Source organism: Trichosurus vulpecula, chromosome 7 (assembly GCF_011100635.1).
Source record: "Trichosurus vulpecula isolate mTriVul1 chromosome 7, mTriVul1.pri, whole genome shotgun sequence".
Classification (NCBI taxonomy): domain Eukaryota; kingdom Metazoa; phylum Chordata; class Mammalia; order Diprotodontia; family Phalangeridae; genus Trichosurus; species Trichosurus vulpecula.
Genome location: NC_050579.1, coordinates 264,401,206 through 264,422,591, shown reverse-complemented (window position 1 = coordinate 264,422,591; position 21,386 = coordinate 264,401,206). Strand labels below are relative to the sequence as shown.

Genomic DNA, 21,386 nt, shown 5'->3' with positions numbered 1-21,386 from the left:
CACAGGTTGAGTTGTATATGAAGAGGTGATAGCTAAAAAATAAAATTAAAGAATTATAAAGGTATATACTGGAAGAGGACAAAGGGTGAGATAAAATGGAGTAAATTATCTCACATGAAAGAGGCAAGTAAAAACTGTTATAATGGAAGGGAAAGGGGGGGAGTTGAAAGGGAATGAGTGAACCTTACCCTCAGTGAATTTGACTTAAGAAGGGAATAACATATACACTCATTTTGGTGTTTTCCTCAGTCTTACCCTGACTACTGGATGATATCTTACTGGCTATGACTCCCTCCAAGTTTCCCTCATGTTAAAAAAAAACCCTTGGTCCATCAATTCCTTTTACCTATTTTCCCACATCTCTCCTCTCTTTTGCAGCTATACTCTTTGAGAAGTCATTCTGTATTAGAGAAGTCACTCTCTCCTTCCTTTACTCTCTCTTTCTTTATATCTCTACAATTCTGGTTCCTGACCTCATTATTCAAGCATAAATGTTCTCTATTAATCTTGTAATTGCCAAAAATTCACTGGCATTTTCTCAATATTCATTTTTCTGGACCTCTCTGCAGCTTTTGATATTGTAAATCCCCTTCCCTTCCTTGATACTCTTTTCCCTCCAGGTTTTCATAACCTTGTCCCTGGTTCTCATTTACCTCCCTTACCACTTCTTCTTAACCTCTCTTCTTGAATCTTCATCCAGGTCATATAAAATCACCTTAAGCATCTAACAGGACTCTGTCCTGGTACTTCTATTCACTCTGTATTTGATTTCATAGATGATCTCAGCTCCCAGTGATTATGTTTTGACATGTAATGCTGATATTTCTCACTTTGACTTATCCAGCCATAACCTTTTTTCTGACATCCAGACTCACATCCCAACTCCTTATTAGATGTCTTGAACTGAGTGTCAAAATAGATGACTTATACACAATATGTCCAAAAATGAACTCACTATGGACAACATCACTCTGCCAGTTAGCCAGTCTTTTAAGCCAGCATTAAGTTTTATGCATGACTCTTCACTCTCTCTTTCACCTCACATATAAAATATGTTGCCAAATCAATTAAGTTTTGTGTTAATATCTCTTGAATATTTCCCCTTCCCACCTCTGAAAAGCTACTACTCTGATGCAGGGAATGGATCACCTCATGCCTGTACTTCTACAGTAGGCTACTGTTTATTCTCCTCATTCCAAGGTTATCCCTACACTTATCCATCATCCACTGAGCTATCAAATTTATCTTCTTAAAGTACAGATTTGCTCATGTAATCCTTCCATTCAATAAACTCCATTTGCCTTTCCAATTGCCTTCAGGACGAAATACAAAATCCTCTGATTGACATCCAAAGCTCTTCAAAACCTAGGTCCTTCCTATCTTTCCAGATTTATAAAAAAAAAAAAACAAAAAAAAAACCTTTACTCCTATGGACTTACAAGTGATACTAGACATCTTGCTTTCTCAAAACATTACATTTGCAGATGGTGTTCATTTTCCCTGGTTCTGCCCCTATCCTTGAATTTTCTCCCTTCCTACCTCTACATGCTGACTACTCTGTCCTCCCTCAAGACTCAGCTGCAATCCCACCCTCTCTACAAGAGACCATTATAAATCTACCACACTGCTAATACCTTCCTTCTGAGATTTCACCTATTTATACTGAATATTCATTTTATATCATTCAATAGCTGTTTAAATATTTTCTCTGCTTAACCTAATGAATGACATTTTTGCCTTTGTTTTTATCCTTTTATCTACAGTTCCTGTCATTTACTAAGTAATTCTAAGTCTTATTATTAGTAATGTTCATGAGAGCAAGGAAACAAACCCAATACTGATGATATTAATTCCAATGTACTTAATACAATATGCATGTAGCCTCCACAGAAGTGGCATTATGTATTTCCACCAAGTTTTTCATTTTACAAAATAGGATAATATAGCCAATAATGATGACATGACATATGCAAGATAAAACAGCTATCTAATATGAGTATATAGAAAAGGGCCTGAGTCTTCCTGATAATTATTCTCATACTGAGGTGTATCAGTAATTAAGGCGGGACTTTTGGAGCACTTATTTAATCAAGTGCCCCTGATGAGTCCAGCCTTTGTTTCTTTGATTAAATTGTGAGTCTTTGATGCCCTCCTTACCTCAAGGGAAAGCATAATTTACATGAGTTTGAGGTACATGTTTGTGAAGCCAGAAGCTTTGGGTCATGTGGGTTTGAGTCGCATATTGTGATGTCCTTTCATGCTGAACAGGGTATATAAACTCAGAGGTTGGTGTTTTTCCTTGGAGGGGCTCTCACTCACTGCAAAAGTGGCATGTGACTCTGGGCAAGCCTTTGTAACTGCCCCCCCACCCCCAAACCCCGCCTCCCCCGCCTTTGCTAACTAAGACCCATTGGTTCTTTGGTAACTATGAATTGTGATTTGAATCAGTCAAGGTCTATCTGTTGATGTTTGTAATTTGTTTGTATTTTCTCTGAAATTCAGGTTGGTGGCTTTTCCTCCTGAACTGAATGAATGGTATTTGTATGTTGGATTAAAGTGAGATTGTTAACCCCTTAAAGTTACTTTCCTTAGTAAAGCAGATCAAACGAACCTGGGCTAGCAGTTCTTGTTGCTGGTCTTATATTGGTCTTATACCCCTGCAGTTGCTGCTAGCCAAATTATTGTTACATGAGGAGTGAAAGAGAAAGAAATTTCCTTTCAAATTGGATACTAAATTTTCATATGGTATTTTTAAAATTCCTAGTTGTTGAACTGTTCATTATTTCTAGGACTGGAACACTGAAATTCATAAAGCTGTTGAGAAAAGATTAGATTCATGAGTTGACTAATCCATCCATAAAATCCTTATGAGGAACTTTGTGCCTTTCCAGGAATACAATGAAGTTTTGGGATGCGACTCTCACTGCCAATCAACAATAAGGGAGAGAGGGCAGGGAAACATCCACCAAAAATGGTTGCGATGGTGTCTAACTCAACATGTTTTTCAGAAATAAAAGTTAAGTGCAAGGTCATACAGTTATTGAGCCAGTAGAATAAAACAAAACAGGTTACAAGCAAGAGGATGGTCTGGGTGGCCTTGACCTCAGGGAAGGATCTAGGAGAATGACTATTGCTATAAATATGTTGCACTTGCTTACTATGTCTATACAGGAGAAGCACCATGTGAATACTGGACAAGCACATAAGGAAATGAAAGATAAGGTCATGAAGAGTCATACCAAACATAAATGCACCAGCAAGTTCACTATCATTTCTTGTTGCTCTTGTAATAAAAAGATGTGAAACATAACGATACCTGGAAATTGTTTCATTTTTGGTTTCTTCAGTAGATTGAATGACAGTGATGTAGATCAACGCATTGGTAACCCAGAAAAAGAGGAAATAATGTACCATGTATTTGGGGGCTCTGACTTTGATGCTTACAAGCATAGAGTTGTTGGGACTGATGATGAGGGCTTGGAACATACTCAGAAGACTTGTTGTGCAGACAGAAAGTCCCCGGGAAACTCTGTGAATGTACATAAGAGTTTTACTTGCTATATCATCTAAAAAATATCTCATCCCAAAACAAAACATGATTTCTGGGATGCCTCTGGTTAAAAGTGTTATCATGTTGGCCAAAGTCAAATGAGCAAGAATCAAGTCTATTGGCTTCTTCTGTTGAGGCTTTTTGAAGGAGATACAAACATAGAGCACGAGCAGCAGTGAATTTCCTACAACACCAATGGCACATTGAAAGAAGAATATCACACCAAATATTAATTCACTGGATACCATTTGTCTTCAGAGATTCAGTAGATACAATGCCACAGTTAATGGAAGATCCTAAAAGAAAGAAGCATTAAGATAATCTGAACACTAAAGTGATAGATTCATATGATGGCCACAAACAATACAATAATGTCCTATATCTTCCACCAGGTGAAATGTTGAGAATCAATGGTGTCCTATGTTAAAATGTCATAGGATCATGTATCTAGAACTGGATATTACCACAGTGACAAAGTACTCAAATCCCATCACTTTGTAGATGAGGAATCTGAGGTATGGTGGAATTAAGTGAATTGATAACTATCATCAGAAAAGAAGAGTAGTAAAATGATTTTTACAATGCACTACACTATGTAGCTTTTATTTCTAGAAAAGTACATTCCATACCTACTGGACTTCACTGGATTCATCAATTAAGAGTTGTATACTTATTTTAGAGTTGAAAATGGCTAAAGGATTTTCCTGATGAAAAAAATATAGGGGCAGAGCCAAGATGGTGGCCAGAAAGCAGGGAATTGTGTGAGCTCCCCACCAAGTCCCTCCAAAAACCTATAAAAAATGGCTCTGAACAAATTCTAGAACTGCAGAACCCACAAAATAGCAGAGGGAAGCAGGGCTTCAGCCCAGGACAGCCTGGATGGTCACTGGGTGAGGTCTGTCATGCATGGATCTGTGTGCAGAGTGGAGTGGAGTGGAGCAGAGCCCAGGTTGGGCAGCAGCAGGACCAACCAGACCAGGAGCTGGGCAGAACAGGCCCTAGCACCCTGAATCAGTGAGCTGTGGCAGTTACCAGACTTCTCAACCCACAAACACCAAAGAAAAAAGAGAAGGTTAGTGGGAAAAGCTGCGGGGAGTGAAAGGAGTTCTGGGTTTGGCCACCACCCTGGGGGCAGCAGAAGTGGTATAGCTACAGAAATACAGCTACAGTTGCTTTTGACCCCAGACCCACTTGGTGGGAGGAATTAAATGGCAGATCAGAGCAAGATTGCAGAGCCTGCTTGAGATCTGAGTCAGGTCCGAGTTGGCAGTTCTTGGGGAAGGAGGAGTTCTGGTATGGCAGAGCTGGCTGTACAGAAATAGCTCTGAAAATAACATCACAACCCCTCAAGCTTGGGACAAGTACTCTACACTCTACAAGAAGTCATACTCCAGTGAAAAACTCAAGGGTCAAATAAGTTGACTGGGAACATGGCCAGGCAGCAAAAACGCACTCAGATTCAGACTCAGGCTTTGGAATCTTTCTTTGCTGACAAAGAAGACCAAAACATACAGCCAGAAGAAGTCAACAAAGTCAAAGAGCCTACATCAAAAGCCTCCAAGAAAAACATGAACTAGTCTCAGGCCATGGAAGAGCTCAAAAAGGAGTTGGAAAAGCAAGTTAGAGAAGTAGAGGAAAAAATGGGAAGAGAAATGAGAGTGATGAGAGAAAACCATGAAAAACAAGTCACTAACTTGCTAAAGGAGACCACAAAAAATACTGAAAAAAATACTGAAGAAAACAACACCTTAAAAAAATAGATTAACTCAAATGGCAAAAGAGCTCCAAAAAGCCAATGAGGAGAAGAACGCCTTGAAAGGCAGAATTGCCTAATGGAAAAGGAGGTCCAAAAGACCACTGAAGAAAATACTACCTTAAAAATTAGATTGGAGCAAGTGGAAGCTAGTGACGTTATGAGAAATCAAGATATTATAAAACAGAAGCAAAGGAATTAAAAAGTGGAAGACAATGTGAAATATCTCATTAGAAAAACCACTGACCTGGAAAATAGATCTGGGAGAGAGAATTTAAAAATTATTGGACTACCTGAAAGCCATGATCAAAAAAAAAGAGCCTAGATATGATCTTTGGGGGGGGGGGGGTGTCAAATTAGGTCATATTTTAATCATCAAAATTTTAGCTGGATTTGAAAATCAGTTCTTTGATGTTATGAATATCATCATCATCATCATCATCATTATATTTTTCTAATTCTTTTTTTAAATTTAATTTATTTAATATATTTAGTTTTCAGCATTGATTTTCACAAGAGTTTGAATTACAAATTTTCTCCCCATTTCTTCCCTCTCCCCCACTCCAAGATGCCATATATTCTGGTTGCCATGTTCCCTAGTCAGCCCTCCCTTCTGTCACCCCACTCCCCTCCCATCCCCTTTTCACTTACTCTCTTGTAGGGCAAGATAAATTTCTATGCCCCATTGCCTGTGTATCTTATTTTCTAGTTGCATGAAAAAACTTTTTTTTGTTTTTGAACATCTGTTTTTAAAACTTTGATTTCCAAATTCTCTCCCCTCTTCCCTTCCCACCCACCCTCCCCAAGAAGGCAAGCAATTCAGCATAGGCCACATGTGTATCATTATGTATAACCCTTCCACAATACTCATGTTGTGAAAGACTAACTATATTTTGCTCCTTCATAACCTATCCCCCTTTATCCAATTTTCTCCTTTGACTGTGTCCCTTTACGAAAGTGTTTGTTTTTGTTTACCTCCTACCACCATCTGCCCTCCCTTCTATCATCCCCACTTTTTTATCTTCTTCCTCCTTCTTTCCTGTGGGGTAAGATACCCAAATGAGTGTGTATGGTATTCCCTCCTCAGGTCAAATCTGATGAAAGCAAGATTCACTCATTCCCCCTCACCTGCCGGCATATGAAAAAATTCTCTAAATCACTACTGATTATAGAAATGCAAATCAAACCAACTCTTAGGTACCACATCTCTCCTGTCAGATTGAGTAACATGACAAAACAGGAAAATGATAAATGCTGGAGAGGATGTGGGAAAATTGGAACACTGTTACATAGTTGGTGGAGTTGTGAATTGATCCAGCCATTCTGAAGAGCAATTTGGAACTATGCCCAAAGGGCTATAAAAATGTACATACCTTTCGACCCAGCATTACCACTTCTAGGCTTATATCCCAACGAGATCACACAAATGGGAAAGGGACCCACATGCACAAAAATATTTATAGTGGTTCTTTTTGTGGTAGCAAACATTTAGAATTCAAGGTGATGCCCATCAATTGGGAATGGCTGAACAAGTTGTGGTATAGGAATGTAATGAAATACTGTTGTGCTATAAGAAATGGGGAAAATATGGACTTCATAAGAACCCTGAAAACCCTATATGGTATAGTGCTGAGTGACTGGAGCAGAACCAAGAGGATATTATATACAACCACAGCTATATTGAGTCTGTGATGACTAACCTTGATAGACCTGGCTCTTCTCAGCAATACAGGGTTTAAAGACAATTTCAAAGGACTCATGATGGAGAGAGCTATCTACATCTAGAGAAAGAACTATGGAGTCTGAATGGAGATTGAGGCAAACTATTTGCTCTCCTTTTTCTCTTCTTTCATTTTTCTCCTCTTTTGTTATTGTTTTGTTTATTTTGGTTTTGTTTCTTCTTTCTCATGATTCATTCCATTGGTCATAATTTTTCTTTACAAACTGACTATTGTGTAAATAAGTTTAATGCAAAATTATGTGTAGAAGATATATCAGATTCCAGGCTGCCTTTGGGAGGGAGGAGAAGGGAGGGGAAAGGGAGAAAATGTGGAACTCAAAATCGTGAGGAACCAAGTGTTGTAAAGTAAAAAAAAAAAAAAATCTTAATAAAAAAAATCCCTCAGTTCTTCCAAGATTCAGCTCAAGGCCATCTTTTTCCATGAAAGTCTTTCCTTTTCCCCTCAGGCAATATTGCCTTACCTTCCAAATGCTCTTGTATCTACTTTTATTTTTATTTTTCAAATAACGTTTTATATCCATGTTTTTGTCCCTCACTGGTACAATCAGATATTCTGATTCTTTCCTATTTTATTTTTCTTTTTTAAAAAATACTAATTGTTATAATAGGTGGCTCTTTAGGAAAGGTAAGAATAGGGATATTATGGGACATTATGATCATAAAAAGACTAATAAAAATTTCTTCAAAATTAAAAACAATCTAGGGAAATTAGGTGGAATGGGGCAGAATGTCTGTTTTAGAATTTATAAAAGATTCATCTAACGGGGAGCACTGAGCTAAGTTTAGAAGATAGTTAGAGATTCTGAGAAACATAACTGAGGAAAAAGTACATTGCAGGCATGGAAGTGTAGGACATTTTGTACATACTGACAGAAGATGGAATATTACATAAGAAAATCAGCAAAAAGTCCCCAGTAACCACTTATTACCTAAAGGATCAAATGCAATCCTGTTTGGCGTTTAGTTTTTCACAACATAATGCCAACTTATTTTTCTAGCTTTGCTACATTTTACAAAATTTCATGCTTTCTACTTTTCTTCATATCATGAACCCCATTTCCCACCAAATGTCTTTTACACAGTTTCACCACTAGGCCTATAGTCATTACCACCTCATATCCATCTTTTAGAATCCCTTATTTCCTTAGGGAAACACCTCAACTATCATCTTCACTGAAAGGGTTTCCTGATATTCCACCCCCTCTTTCTGCTCCTCTCCAACCCATCAAATCACTTTGTATGTGTCTTTTGTCTGTAACTTACAAGTATATGTTGCCTTCTCTGAGAAAATTTAAACTCCTGGAGGACTACAACTGATTGACTTTTCTATATTCTTAGCAGTGCCTGGAATTCCTGGGGGATGGAGTGAAGATGGCAGAGTAAAATCAGGGACTTGCTTGAGGTCTCCCACAAATCCCTCCAAACATCTGCAAAAAATGACTCTAAATAAATTCTAGAAGCTCAGAACCCACAAATGACAGAGAGAAACAAGTCTTCAGCCCAAGACAGCCTATAAGGTCACTACAAATGGTCTTTTGCACCATGCTGAGAGAGGACCACAAAGACCAGACCAGAGCAGACCAGGTGGAGCAGGCCTGATACTGCTGACCTGTGGCTGTTTCCAGACTTCCCAACCCACAAATGCCAAAAAAAATTAGCAGGTCAGTGGGAAAACTCTGTTGGGCCTGGGTAAGAGAAGGGCATGTCCAGGTCCAGCCCCAAGGTGGCAGAGGTGTCTGTGGCAACAGTAGCTGCAGCAGCAGCAACAGTGGCTACTTCCAGAGCTCCAGGCCCACAGAACATGGGGAGAATCAAGCAGCTGATCAGAACAGGAGTACAGGGATCTCTCTGCTGGAGCTGAGGCAGAATTCTCTTGCATTGCACTCCTTGGATCTGGGTCACAGTCCTGGTTGGCAGTTCTGGGGTGAGGAGGAGCACTGATGAGGCAGGGCTTCTGGTAGCTGTGGAGATGGAGTCCTCCTGGCAATCCCAAGGTAGAAAATAGTGCTTGAGGTCACTCACAGACCAGAGAACAGGCCAGGAGAGGAATAAAACCCCCTCCTTGGATCATAGCACCTGAGAAGTACTGAAAATTTACAGATGCCTACAAGTGTTTTGGGAAACATTTGAACAAAACCCCAAAAGCTTGGAACAGAGCAATCTCTACTCTGGAAGCAGAGTGACAAAGAACTTGACAAAGAGCTCAAAAGTCAAGTAATTGCCTGGAAAAATTCAGACTATAGAATCTTACTTTGGTAACAAAGAAGATCAAAACCTAAAGCTGGAAGAAGACAACAAAGTCAAAGATCTCATATCAAAAGACTCCAAGGAAAATAGGATTTGGTCTCAGGTCATGGAAGAGCTCAAAAAGGATTTCAAAAATCAAGTAAGAGAAGTAGAGGAAAAAATGGGAAAAGAAATGTGAGGGATGTGAGAAAATCCAAAAAATGAGTCAACAGCTTACTAAAGGAGACCTAAAAATACAGAAGAAAATAACACCTAAAAATACACTAACCCAAATGGCAAAAGAGATTCAAAAAACCAATGAGGAGAAGAATGCCTTAAAAACAGAATTGGCCAAATGGAAAGGAGGTCAACAAGCTCACTGAAGAAAATAAGTCCTTAAAAATTAGAATGGAGCAAATGGTAACTAATAATTTTATGAAAAATCAAGAAATTATAAAACAGAACCAAAGCAATGAAAAAGTGGAAGACAATGTGAAACATCTCATTGGAAAAACCACTGACCTGGAGAACAGATCCAGGAAATATAATTTAAAAATTATTGGACTACCTGAAAACCATGAGCAAAAAAAAGAGCCTAGACATCATCTTCCAATAAATTATCAAGGAAAATTTCCCTGATATTCTAGAACCAGAGGGTAAAATAGAAATTAAAAGAATGCACCTTGAAATAGTCTGCCTCTTGAAAAAGATCCCAAAAGTGAAAGTTCTAGGCATATTGTAGCCAAATTCCAGAGTCCCCAGGTCAAGATGAAAATATTGCAAGCAGCCAGAAAGAAACAATTCGAGTATTGTGGAAACACTGTTGGGCTAACACAAAATCTAGCAGCTTCTACATTAAATGATTAAATGGCTTGGAATACGATATTCCAGAAGTGAAAGGAGCTAGGAAAAAAACAAAGAGTATAATAATTCAGGGGGGAAATGGATTTTCAATGTAATAGAGGACTTTCAAGAATTCTTCATGAAAAGACCAGAGCTGAATAGAAAATTTATCTTTCAAATACAAGAATCAAGAGAAGGATGAAAAGGTAAACAGGAAATAAATAAATCATAATGGACTTACTAAAGTTGAAATGTTTTATTTACATTCCTACATAGAAAGATGATATTTGTAACTCATGAGACCTTTCTCAGTGTGTGGAATGAGTGAAGACCTCTCATAAAAGAGGACAAATTAAATAAATAGAAATAAGTAGGATAGTGAGTCCCATTTCTCTACTTAGATATTTTCCTTTCTGTAAAGCCATTTCTCTACTTAGATGTTTTCCCCTCCATAAGCTAAGCTAGTGATCATAAGGCCCCCAAGGTTAAGAATAGGACACAGGATGCTCACATCCTGTGTATTTACCTAATGGCGAGAGGCCTGAAAGAAAGAAGGGTTGAGGTGAATAAGTCAGCAACCATAAAATCTTCTGAAAATAAGGATAGGACACAGGATGTTCACCCCCCGTGTATTGACCCCAGGATAAGGGACCCTCAGCTCAGCAGAAAAATGGATGAAAAGTCAGAAAGCCAGGTGCAATGTAGACGTGCAAGACCAGTTAGGTATGAGTGATGGGAGACAAGGTGTAAGGGTGCTGGGAATATCCGTCACAGATGTAAGGGTGATGGGAAAGGCTAGTTTGCCACAGATGTGAAGATGAAGTAACTAACAACTGGCTTCTGCCTGTCACAGATAACCAAACCATTTGTTCATTGTTATTGTCATTAAGATAGATTTATCACTTCAGATTGATTGGATAATGGGATAAGAATGGTGGGAAGATTATGTCCATCACCTACTTGTCAAAAATAACCATACTGTTTGTTCCTTGCCATTGTCCTTAGGATAGATTTATCACGTCCAGATTGTACCCTCAAAGCTTACGTCTGCAAGCTGAGAGGAAGGAGGTTGGGAGGGGGAATTGCTCTTAGTGACCTATATAAACACCCCAATTTTCTGTGTCCAGTGCACTCTGACACTGAGAGGACCCCCAGTCCTTTTAGTTTCCGGGTTGCCCTTTCCTGCAGGATCGTAATAAATTTTTCTTTCTTCTTTCACCTTGAGATGCCTCTGTTTTTAATTCTTGGATTCATAAAATCCATCCCACACATCAGTATTAGGGTAGTTGAGGAGAATATACATACATATCTACATACATACATACATATATGTATTTATACATATATATGCATACACACACAGACACACACAAACACATAGACAGAGGGCACAGGATAAATTGAATGTGAAGTGATGATATCTAAAAAATAGAATTAAGGGGTGAGAGAGAAAGAGGGTGAGAAAGAAAAAGGAGGAGATAGAATGGGGTAAATTATCTCACATAAAAGAAGCAAGAAATAGCTGTTATAATAGAAGGGAAGAGGAGGGAGTTGAAAGGGAATGAGTGAAAGTTACTCTCATCAGATTTGGCTTAAAAAGGGAATAAAACACACACTTAATTGGATACCTTACCCTACAGGAAAATAGAAGGGAAGGGAAAAAAGTGGGGGGAGATGGTATAAGGGAGGACAAATTGGGGGAGGGGGGAGCCATTAAATGAACACTTTTTGAAAAGGAAGACAGTCAAAGGAGAAAATTAAATAAATTGGGGATGGGATAGGATGAATCAAAATATAGGTAGTCTTTCCCAACATGACTATTATGGAAGTGTTTTGCATAGTGATACATATATGACCTTGTTATCATAATTAAGGTGAGACTATTTTGTTGCCTTCCCTTTTGGAATACTTAGGCCATCAAGTACCTTTGGTGAGTCTTACCTTTGTTTGAATGGGGCTAGTAAAGTGGAACCCTTTTGTCTTTTGTTTTAGAGTGCTTCTCAGCACTGAGGTAATCAAGTACCTTTGATGAGTCTTGCCTTTCAAATGTAATGGCAAGCAAATGGGACTTGTTTTTTGTTTGAGTGTTTCTTAACACTGAGGTAACCAAGTGCCCCAGAGCCCTGAGATGTGTGTACAAAATCTGAGGTTGGCAGTTTGTTTTGGGGGCACACTCATTGAAAGAGTGTTGGTGACCAGACTAGGTAGCTGAAGAAGTGCCCTGGCTTTGAAAAACGCACACTTTTATGCTTCCCTGGGAACTATGTATATTGTGATTTTGTCAGCCAGAAATCGGTCTTTATCTGTTTATAACATATGCTTATAATTTCTGTTTGTATTTGTTCTGTAGATCAGGGTGCTGGCTTTTTCCCCTGAACTAAGCAAATAGTATATGTATGTTTAATTAAAGTAAGGTTGTTAACCCCTTAAAGTTGCTTTCCTTAGAAAAAGATACACAAGCAATGGAGTATAGAAATCTATCTTTCCATACAAGAAGTAAAGGGCAAGGGGATAAAGGGTAGTGGGAGGAGGGTGATAGAAATGAGAGCAGACTGGGGAAAGGGGCAATCAGAATACATGCCATCTTGGGGTTGTGGGAGGGGAAACATGGGCAAAAAATTTGTAACTCAAAATCTTCTGGAAATGAATGTTGAAAACTAAAAATAAATTAATTAATCTTAAACAAAAAAAGAGTGCCTGGCACACGTGCTTCCTTGACCAACTGATTATGCAATGTGTGAAAATGAGGTAGGTAGGAGCTATGTATGAAGGGATATTTGCGTTTTTATTAGATTTAATTTGGATTTTGATTTGATCTTACAGGTAAAAGGCAAACACTGGAATTTCTTTTTTTTTTTTAATTTAAATTTAATTATTTAACATATTTAGTTTTCAGCATTGATTTTCGCAAGAGTTTGAATTACAAATTTTCTCCCCATTTCTACCCTCTCCCCCACTCCGAGATGGCATATATTCTGGTTGCCCTGTTCCCCAGTCAGCCCTCCCCTCTATCACCCCACTCCCCTCCCATCCCCTTTTCCCTTTCTTTCTTGTAGGGCAAGATAAATTTCTATGCCCCATTGCCTGTGTATCTTATTTTCTAGTTGCATGCAAATACTTCTTTTTTGTTTTTGAACATCTGTTTTTAAAACTTTGATTTCCAAATTCTCTCCCCTCTTCCTTCCCCACCCACCCTCCCTAAGAAGGCAAGCAATTCAACATAGGCCACATGTATATCATTATGTATAATCCTTCCACAATACTCATGTTGTGAAAGACTAACTATATTTTGCTCCTTCCCAATCCATCCCACTTTATTGAATTTTCTCCCTTGACCCTGTCCCCTTTTGAAAGTGTTTGTTTTTGACTACCTCCACCCCCATCTTTCCTGTGGGGTAAGATACCCAATTGGCTATGTATGGTATTCCCTCTTCAGGCCAAATCTGATGAGAGCAAGGTTTACTCATTCCCCCCTCACCTGCCCTCTCCCCTCCTCCCACAGAACTGCTTCCTCTTGCCACCTTTATGCGAGATAATCCACCCCATTCTATCTCTCCCTATCTCCCTCTCTCAGTATGTTGCTCTCTCATCCCTTTATTTGATTTTATTTCTTTTAGATATCTTCCCTTCATCTTCAACTCACCCTGTGTCTGCTCTCTCTTTCTCTTATATATATATATATATATATATACATATACATACATATATATATACACATATATATATACACACATATACATATATATACACATACACACATATATACATACATACATATATACATACATACACATTCACTTATATATATACATAAACATATATATATATGCATATTCCCTTCAGCTACCCTAATACTAAGGTCTCATGGATCATACATGTCATCTTTCGATGTAGGAATGTAAACAAAACAGTTTAACTTTAGTAAGTCCCTTGCAATTTCTGTTTCTTGATTACCTTTTCATGCTTCTCTTGATTCTTGTGTTTGAAAGTCAAATTTTCTATTCAGTTCTGGTCTTTTCACTGAGAAAGCTTGAAAGTCCTCTATTTTATTGAAAATCCATATTTGGCCTTGGAGCATGATACTCAGTTTTGCTGGGTAGTTGATTCTAGATTTTAATCCTAGCTCCATTGACCTCCAGAATATCGTATTCCAAGCCCTTCGATCTCTTAATGTAGAAGCTGCCAGATCTTGGGTTATTCTGATTGGGTTTCCACAACACTCAAATTGTTTCTTTCTGGCTGCTTGCAGTATTTTCTCCTTGATCTGGGAGCTCTGGAATTTGGTGACAATATTCCTAGGAGATTTCTTTTTGGGATCTATTTGAGGAGGCAATCGATGGATTCTTTCAATTTCTATTTTGCCCTGTGGCTCTAGAATATCAGGGCAGTTCTCTTTGATAATTTCTTGAAAGATGATATCTAGGCTCTTTTTTTGGTCATGGCTTTCAGGTAGTCCAATAATTTTTAAATTATCTCTTCTGGATCTATTTTCCAGATCAGTGGTTTTTCCAATGAGATATTTCACATTGTCTTCCATTTTTTCATTCCTTTGGTTCTGTTTTATAATATCTTGATTTCTCCTAAAGTCACTAGCTTCCACTTGCTCCAATCTAATTTTTAAGGTAGTATTTTCTTCAGTGATCCTTTGGACCTCCTTTTCCATTTGGCTAATTCTGCCTTTCAAGGCATTCTTCTCCTCATTGGCTTTTTGGAGCTCTTTTGCCATTTGAGTTAGTCTATTTTTTAAGGTGTATTTTTCAGTATTTTTTTAGGTCACCTTTAGCCAGTCATTGACTTGTTTTTCATGGTTTTCTCGCATCCTTCTCACTTCTCTTCCCAATTTTTCCTGTACTTCTCTAACTTGTTTTTCCAAATCCTTTTTGAGCTCTTCCATGGCCTGGGACCAGTTCATGTTTTTCTTGGAGGTTTCTGTTGTAGGCTCTTTGACTTTGTTAACTTCTTCTGTCTGTATGTTTTGGTCTTCTTTGTCACCAAAAAAAGAATGCAAAGTCTGAGACTGAATCTGGGTGTGTTTTCGCTGCCTGGCCATATTCCCAACCAACTAACTTGACCCTTGAGTTTTTCGTCGGTGTATGACTGCTTGTAGACTAAAGAGTTCTATGTTCCACATTTGGGGGGGATGCACCAGCTCTGCCACACCAGCACTGCTCCTTCTCCAAGAACCCCCAACCCGGACTGGCCTTAGATCTTCGGCAGGCTGTGCACTCCTGCTCTGATCTGCCACTTAATTCCTCCCACCACGTGAGCCTGGGGCCAGAAGCAACAGCAGCTGTAGCTGCCCCACCTCCGCTGCCCCCAGGGCTGGAAGCCAAACCCGAACTCCTTCCACTCCCACTGCTTTTCCCACTAACCTTCTCCGCTGTCTTTGGTGTTTGTGGGTTGAGAAGTCTGGTAACTGCGGAAGCTCACTGATTCAGGGTGCTAGGGCCCGCTCTGCCCGGCTCCTGGTCTGGTTGGTCCGAGCTGCTCACACTGCTCTGCTCTGCTCTGCTCCGCTCCCAGCTCCCAGCTCCATGTAGGATAGACCTCACCCAGAGACCATCCAGGCTGTCCTGGGCTGGAGCCCTGCTTCCCTCTGCTGTTTTGTGGGTTCTGCCATTCTAGAATTGTTTCAGAGCCATTTTTTACAGGTTTTTGGAGGGACTCGGCAGGGAGCTCACATTGGTCCCTGCTTTCCAGCCGCCATCTTGGCTCCGCCCTCCACTGGAATTTCTTATTCATTAGTTTCTTTTAACAGGTGAGTGATGCTATCACTCCTATGCTTTCAGGATATAACCCTGGCAGTTATAAATAACTACTGACCCATTAATGAAGGCTCAAATACACATAGATGATGTGTAATACAGGGAAATTTAGGAACCCCTGAGAAACCCCTAGCTACTGACAAGCACCCCCAGAAAGAATGGACTCAGATATCTTTGGCATTTAGCAAACCCCCTGGGACTCCATGACTCCACCAAGGAATGTCAATAGATAGGACCATCCCACTGAAGGATAACCTGGCAGACCCTGTCTAGCAGATATCCCTGGGGCTCTGTGACTCCACCAAGGAATGTAAATGAGATTATCCCACTAGTATGATAACCTGACTGAATCTTTTGATCAGCCAGGACCTTTGTTCCTGTTTCTCTGCCTGTACCCCCACGTGTCCTATATAAGCCAAGCCATCACCCCAACACATCATCATTGATTTGTGGTGCAGTACCCCAATGGCCACCGGCTAATAAATTCTCCACTTAAAACTTATACTCTGTGGTGTGTCTCGCTCGCTTCTGGTACAACAGATGTATGTTGTGACACATATATTGCATGCATGTATACTTTATATGGCTTTTCAAGTATTAATACTCTTTCTCTTGCTTTTTTCTTACCCATATTTCTCTGCGCGATCATAAGGATGTGACTATATTTTTCTTCTACTTTATGGGTATTCAATTTCTCTTCTCTAAGCAACCAAGGCATATGAACTTAAAATCACCTTGTTTTGACACATAGGACAAATAGAAAAAGCAATGGTTGCAGGGAACATCTCTTAAATCCACTATTTGACTTCCATCTCCCTCTCTGGTCATTCAGGTAACAGTACCTACAGAAGAGTCATGATAGTATTTGGTGCAAAAGAGTAGCATGAGTACCCTACTATTTATGATTCTGAGATCAATTAAATTTCAATTGCCTTCCCCCTATTCCTTGACGTTGGATGCCCGTTTGTGAATAATCTGCCTTTGTTCCGTCGCATATCTTTCCTCAGACACTTGGAACTTCTGCCATCACTGCTTTTTTTAGTTCTGTAGCCACTGATTTAACTTAGATACATCTAGTCATTCATCTTCCAACTTTGACTCAGAGGTTGGCTCGCTTTCCTCATAACTACCGTCTCCATGAAATTGCTTTAATATGCACATGTTAGAATAAACCGTAAGGTATGAATATTTGTTTTTGCTTTGCTTGATACAATGATTTCAATTCCTGCTTTTTTGTATTACCTTGACGTAGGATAAATTTTCTTCTATCCCCTCATGATTAATTTTTGTGTGTCTGTTTTTGTGTGTATTTCTTTTAAAAGCAGCAGATTGTGGCATTTTGTGTTCTTATGGAGTGTCATTTTTTCATTTTATTGAATTGTTTAAATAATGCACATTTAACGTTGTGAGAGATGGATTTATATCCCCCCCCCCCCATTTGTTTCTACTATTGGGTCTTTCTCTGAATTAGGATTTTTCTATTTTCCTCTTGTAAAGACAGTAATTTGTTTTTTCAAGAAATTTTCCTTAGACTATGTAAGGCGATTCTATTGTTCTAGACAATCTCCCTCTCCATCACAGCAACCACCTTGTTATCCTTTTCCATAGTATGGCACTATTGCTTTGTGTATTTATTCATTTTTCCTTTTAACTCATTATTTGTTACTCTCTTTATCTATTTTAAGTGATCAGAGAAAATTCTTCTTCCTCCAAACCTATACAACATGTTTTATTAGGTTTTTTTTTTTTATTTCCTGTGCATTTTTTTCTGAACAGGATTTGTTTTACTTCTTCAGTTCTTTAACTCTAATCCCTTCTTGTGTACTCTTGGCTTTCAATTATTTGATGAATGAACATTATTCTGTTTTATCCCTTCTTTAATCTCTGTATTCTTTATACAATTAAGTGTTCTAAGGCACCTATTTTCAGTTTTCTCTTCTAAACAGTTTCTGTGTAATTCTTAAAACAGAGACTATAGGAATATTATCTGATGGTAAAAAAAATAAAGTATTTCACTGTTTGATAATGCAGTTAATTACTACCCATTGCCTTTTCTATGATCATTTTTTGCACATATGGTATGAAGTCTCCTTTATTGGTTCAGGTCCACTCACATTTTTTAGATGTCAATTGCCTACCAAAGTTCTAAAGTCCCTACTTATTGGGCAGGAAGCTATCCCTGGAGGCACAATATGCTAGGCACCAAATATCTGGAGATTATGTCACTTGGAAGGTCCCCATCTCCTGTTAAAGAATATCATTCTCCCCATAGGACACTTTTTGTAGGGACATCATTTCACAACTGAACTTCATTTTGCAAAGAAAGATAATGTGACCAATAATGTGACATGACTTAGCCAAGATAATGCTCTTATCTAATAGGAGTATATGGAAAAGGGACTGAGTTGTCCTGCTGAACATTCTCATACTGAATGGTATGAGAAGGTAGAGAATGAAGGTAGAGAAAGAAATTTCTCTACCCTCTTTTAATACTTGTCTTTGCCACTTCACCCTTTCTACTATGGGCCCTCTTCTTCCTGAGACTATACTCCACACTCACTACTGAGAACCTTACCTGATATTTTAGTGAGAACATTAAGACCATTTACTGAAAGCTCTTTTGAGCTCTTCCCTTGTCTTCATCACATATTACTCAAACGCCTTTTGCCAATATCTTTTCCTCCAATCTAGGCTCACATACTGATGTAGTTCTTCTCCACACAAAGGCAAACCCCTCTACATGCACAAGTGATCCCATCCAATTTCACTTCTCTAAGATATCGTGCCCTCTATCATTCTCTCCCATTTTTACTCAATCTCACCCAGTCTACTGAATGTTTTGTTTCTATCTATGACTGCCTCCAAGTTTGCCTCCTGGTCAAAAAAATTCCTTAGTCAATCAATGCCTTTGACCTATTTTCCCACATCTCTCCTCTCTTTTGCACCTAAACTCCTAGAGAAGTCATTCTACATTAGAGAATCATTCTCCCCTTCCTTCCCTCTCTCTCTGTCTTTATATCTCTACAATTCTGGTTCCTGATCTCATGATTAAAAAATAATTGTTCTTTATTCATCTTTTAATTGCCAAATCCACTGGCCTTTTCTCAATGCCCATGCTTCTGAACCTCTCTGCAGTTTTTGACATTGTGGATCACCTTCCCTTCCTTGACAGTCTCTTCTCTGCAAATTTTCATGACCTTCTCTCCTGCTTCTCATCTTACCTATCTGACCATTTCTTCTTAACATCCTTTCCTGAATCCTAATCCAGGTCATTTCCAATAACCTTGATCCATCTCACAGAATTCTGTCCTAGGACCTCTTGTCTTCACTCTGTATTTGAATTCATAGATGACCTCACCTTTCTGTGCTTCAATTATGACATCTAATGCTGATTATGCTGTTGTGTTGTTGCTTTGTTGTTTTGCGTTTGCTTTTGCGCTTCACATCTTTGCCTGTCGTATTGATGATGTTTGTTCCCTCACTTTCTACTAGTGTACTGTATTTTTTATTCTGGGTGCGGCCCTCAAATACTTATTTTATTTTAATGTGGCCCTAAGGTAACCTAAGGTTGGACAACCCTGGTCTTAGATTGTTATATTGCTATGAAGAGCCAAGTCTATCAAAGTTGATTATCATACTGTGTTGCTGTTACTGTATACGATGTTCTCCTAGTTCGGCCAACTTCACTCAGCATCAGTTTGTGTAGTACTTCACTCATCTCAACCCACTCACTATCTGCTATTTTTTTTTTTGGTGTAATATTCAACTATTTTTGTTATTCAGTTGTTTCAGTCCTATCTGATTCTTCATGACCCTATTTTGGAGTTTTCTTGATAATGATTCTGTACTGGTTTGCCATTTCCTTCTCCAGTTCATTTTACAGATGAGGAACTGAAGCCAAAATGGTTAAGTGACTTGCCCAGGGCCACACAGCTAATAAGTACCCAAAGTCAGATTTGAACTCAGGAAGATGATTCTTCCTGATTCCAACTCTAGTGATCCATCCACTGTACCACCTAGCTACCCACATTGGACAATAGTTGTGCTTTTAAAAGCTAATGAATAAAATCAGTAAAATAAAATGCTGGTTTTGCCATTTATCATGTTTAGTGCGAAGGACAGTTTAACATTGCTAATTATTTCCTTATGGTAAGGAAGCCAACGCCCCCTTTTTGCATGACTTGTATTTTTGTTTCAATGTGTTTATGCAGGGGCTTAGACTGATGGTTGATGCTTGCCTAAAAGCATTGACCCAAAAACTTGACCAAAAAACATTTGGGCAGTTAGGGGGCAAAATAGATAGAGCATGGGCCCTGGAGTCAGGAGAACCTGAGTTCAAATCTGGCCTAGCACTTACTAGATGGGTGAGCGTGGGCAAGTCACTTAACCTTGATTGCATAAAAAAAAATAGAATATGCATTCCATTGACATAACCCAGGTCCCCTCTATGCTATGATGAGGTATGGGCCAAAGAGGTTTACATGTAAGTGGAGTTCAGTGCTATTAGCTGATAAAATTAGCACCTCACACTATGATATATAGGACAACTAGGTGATAGAGTGATAAGAGCCTGGACCTGGAGTGAGGAAAACCTGAGTTCCTCTCTGTCCACAGAGACTTACTAGCTATGGGACTCTTGGTCAAATCACTCAACTTCTCTTTGCCTCAGTTTCCTCATCTGTAAAATGGGGGTAATGATAGCACCTACCTCTCAGGGTTGTTTTGAGGATCAAATGAGATAATGTTTGTAAAGCTCTTAGCACAGTGCCTGACACACAGCATGTATTATATAAATGTTAGCTATTATTATAGTCACTGTAATGAGTAAAATGTGTTATTTCAGCTGATTTTTAGGTAGTATTGTTAAGTGAATTGAATGAAGTTAAGTTGAAATTGATCAGTCATTGTATACTAGGCACAAACTATAGAAATAGTGAAAAAAGGGAAGGTAGAGGAGAAATATTTTTAAATAAGAGATTCAAAATAATTTCAAATAAAAATTTTTGTGGGGGGCAGGCAGGGCAATTGTGGTTAAGTGACTTGCACAAGGTAAAATAAAATTTAAATAATACTCAGAAACCTTTGCAAATATTATTATTAATTATTATTTTGTCCAAAACTTCGTAGACAGTCATTTAAAAGCTTTATTGTGCTTAAAAGCACAAGCATGTTACACAATTGTAACACTATAAAAGGCCACTGTAGTAATAGTTTCCAAATGTCACAACCCATAAAGCTCAGAGCAGAAAAAACTCTATGGCATTTTCCTGTGTTACAGGATTTTCACTTTGCTCACAATTATCTCTCCACCACTCTCCCTGAGGTCCTCCTCACCTGAAACAGTCTATCCTTACTGTGATCACAGTTGTCATGTAATTATTTGTTATGCAGATTGCTCTCATCTGGATGTTTTGTTTTCATCAGACTCTCCTGAAAGCATTCAATATTAGTAATGTGTTTCTGGGTATTAGTTCTATCTGCATCATTCTAAATCTTTCTTGTGGAAGT

General features: G+C 38.7%; 1 protein-coding gene across 1 annotated transcript; it reads right to left on the bottom strand.

The window, feature by feature from the left end:
* Window positions 1–2,865: 2,865 nt before the first annotated feature.
* LOC118858587 (vomeronasal type-1 receptor 1-like) lies at window positions 2,866–3,798 on the bottom strand. Its single transcript, XM_036769159.1, has one exon. The coding sequence runs from the start codon at window positions 3,796–3,798 to the stop codon at window positions 2,866–2,868; it is 933 nt and encodes a 310-aa protein (XP_036625054.1).
* Window positions 3,799–21,386: the final 17,588 nt, after the last annotated feature.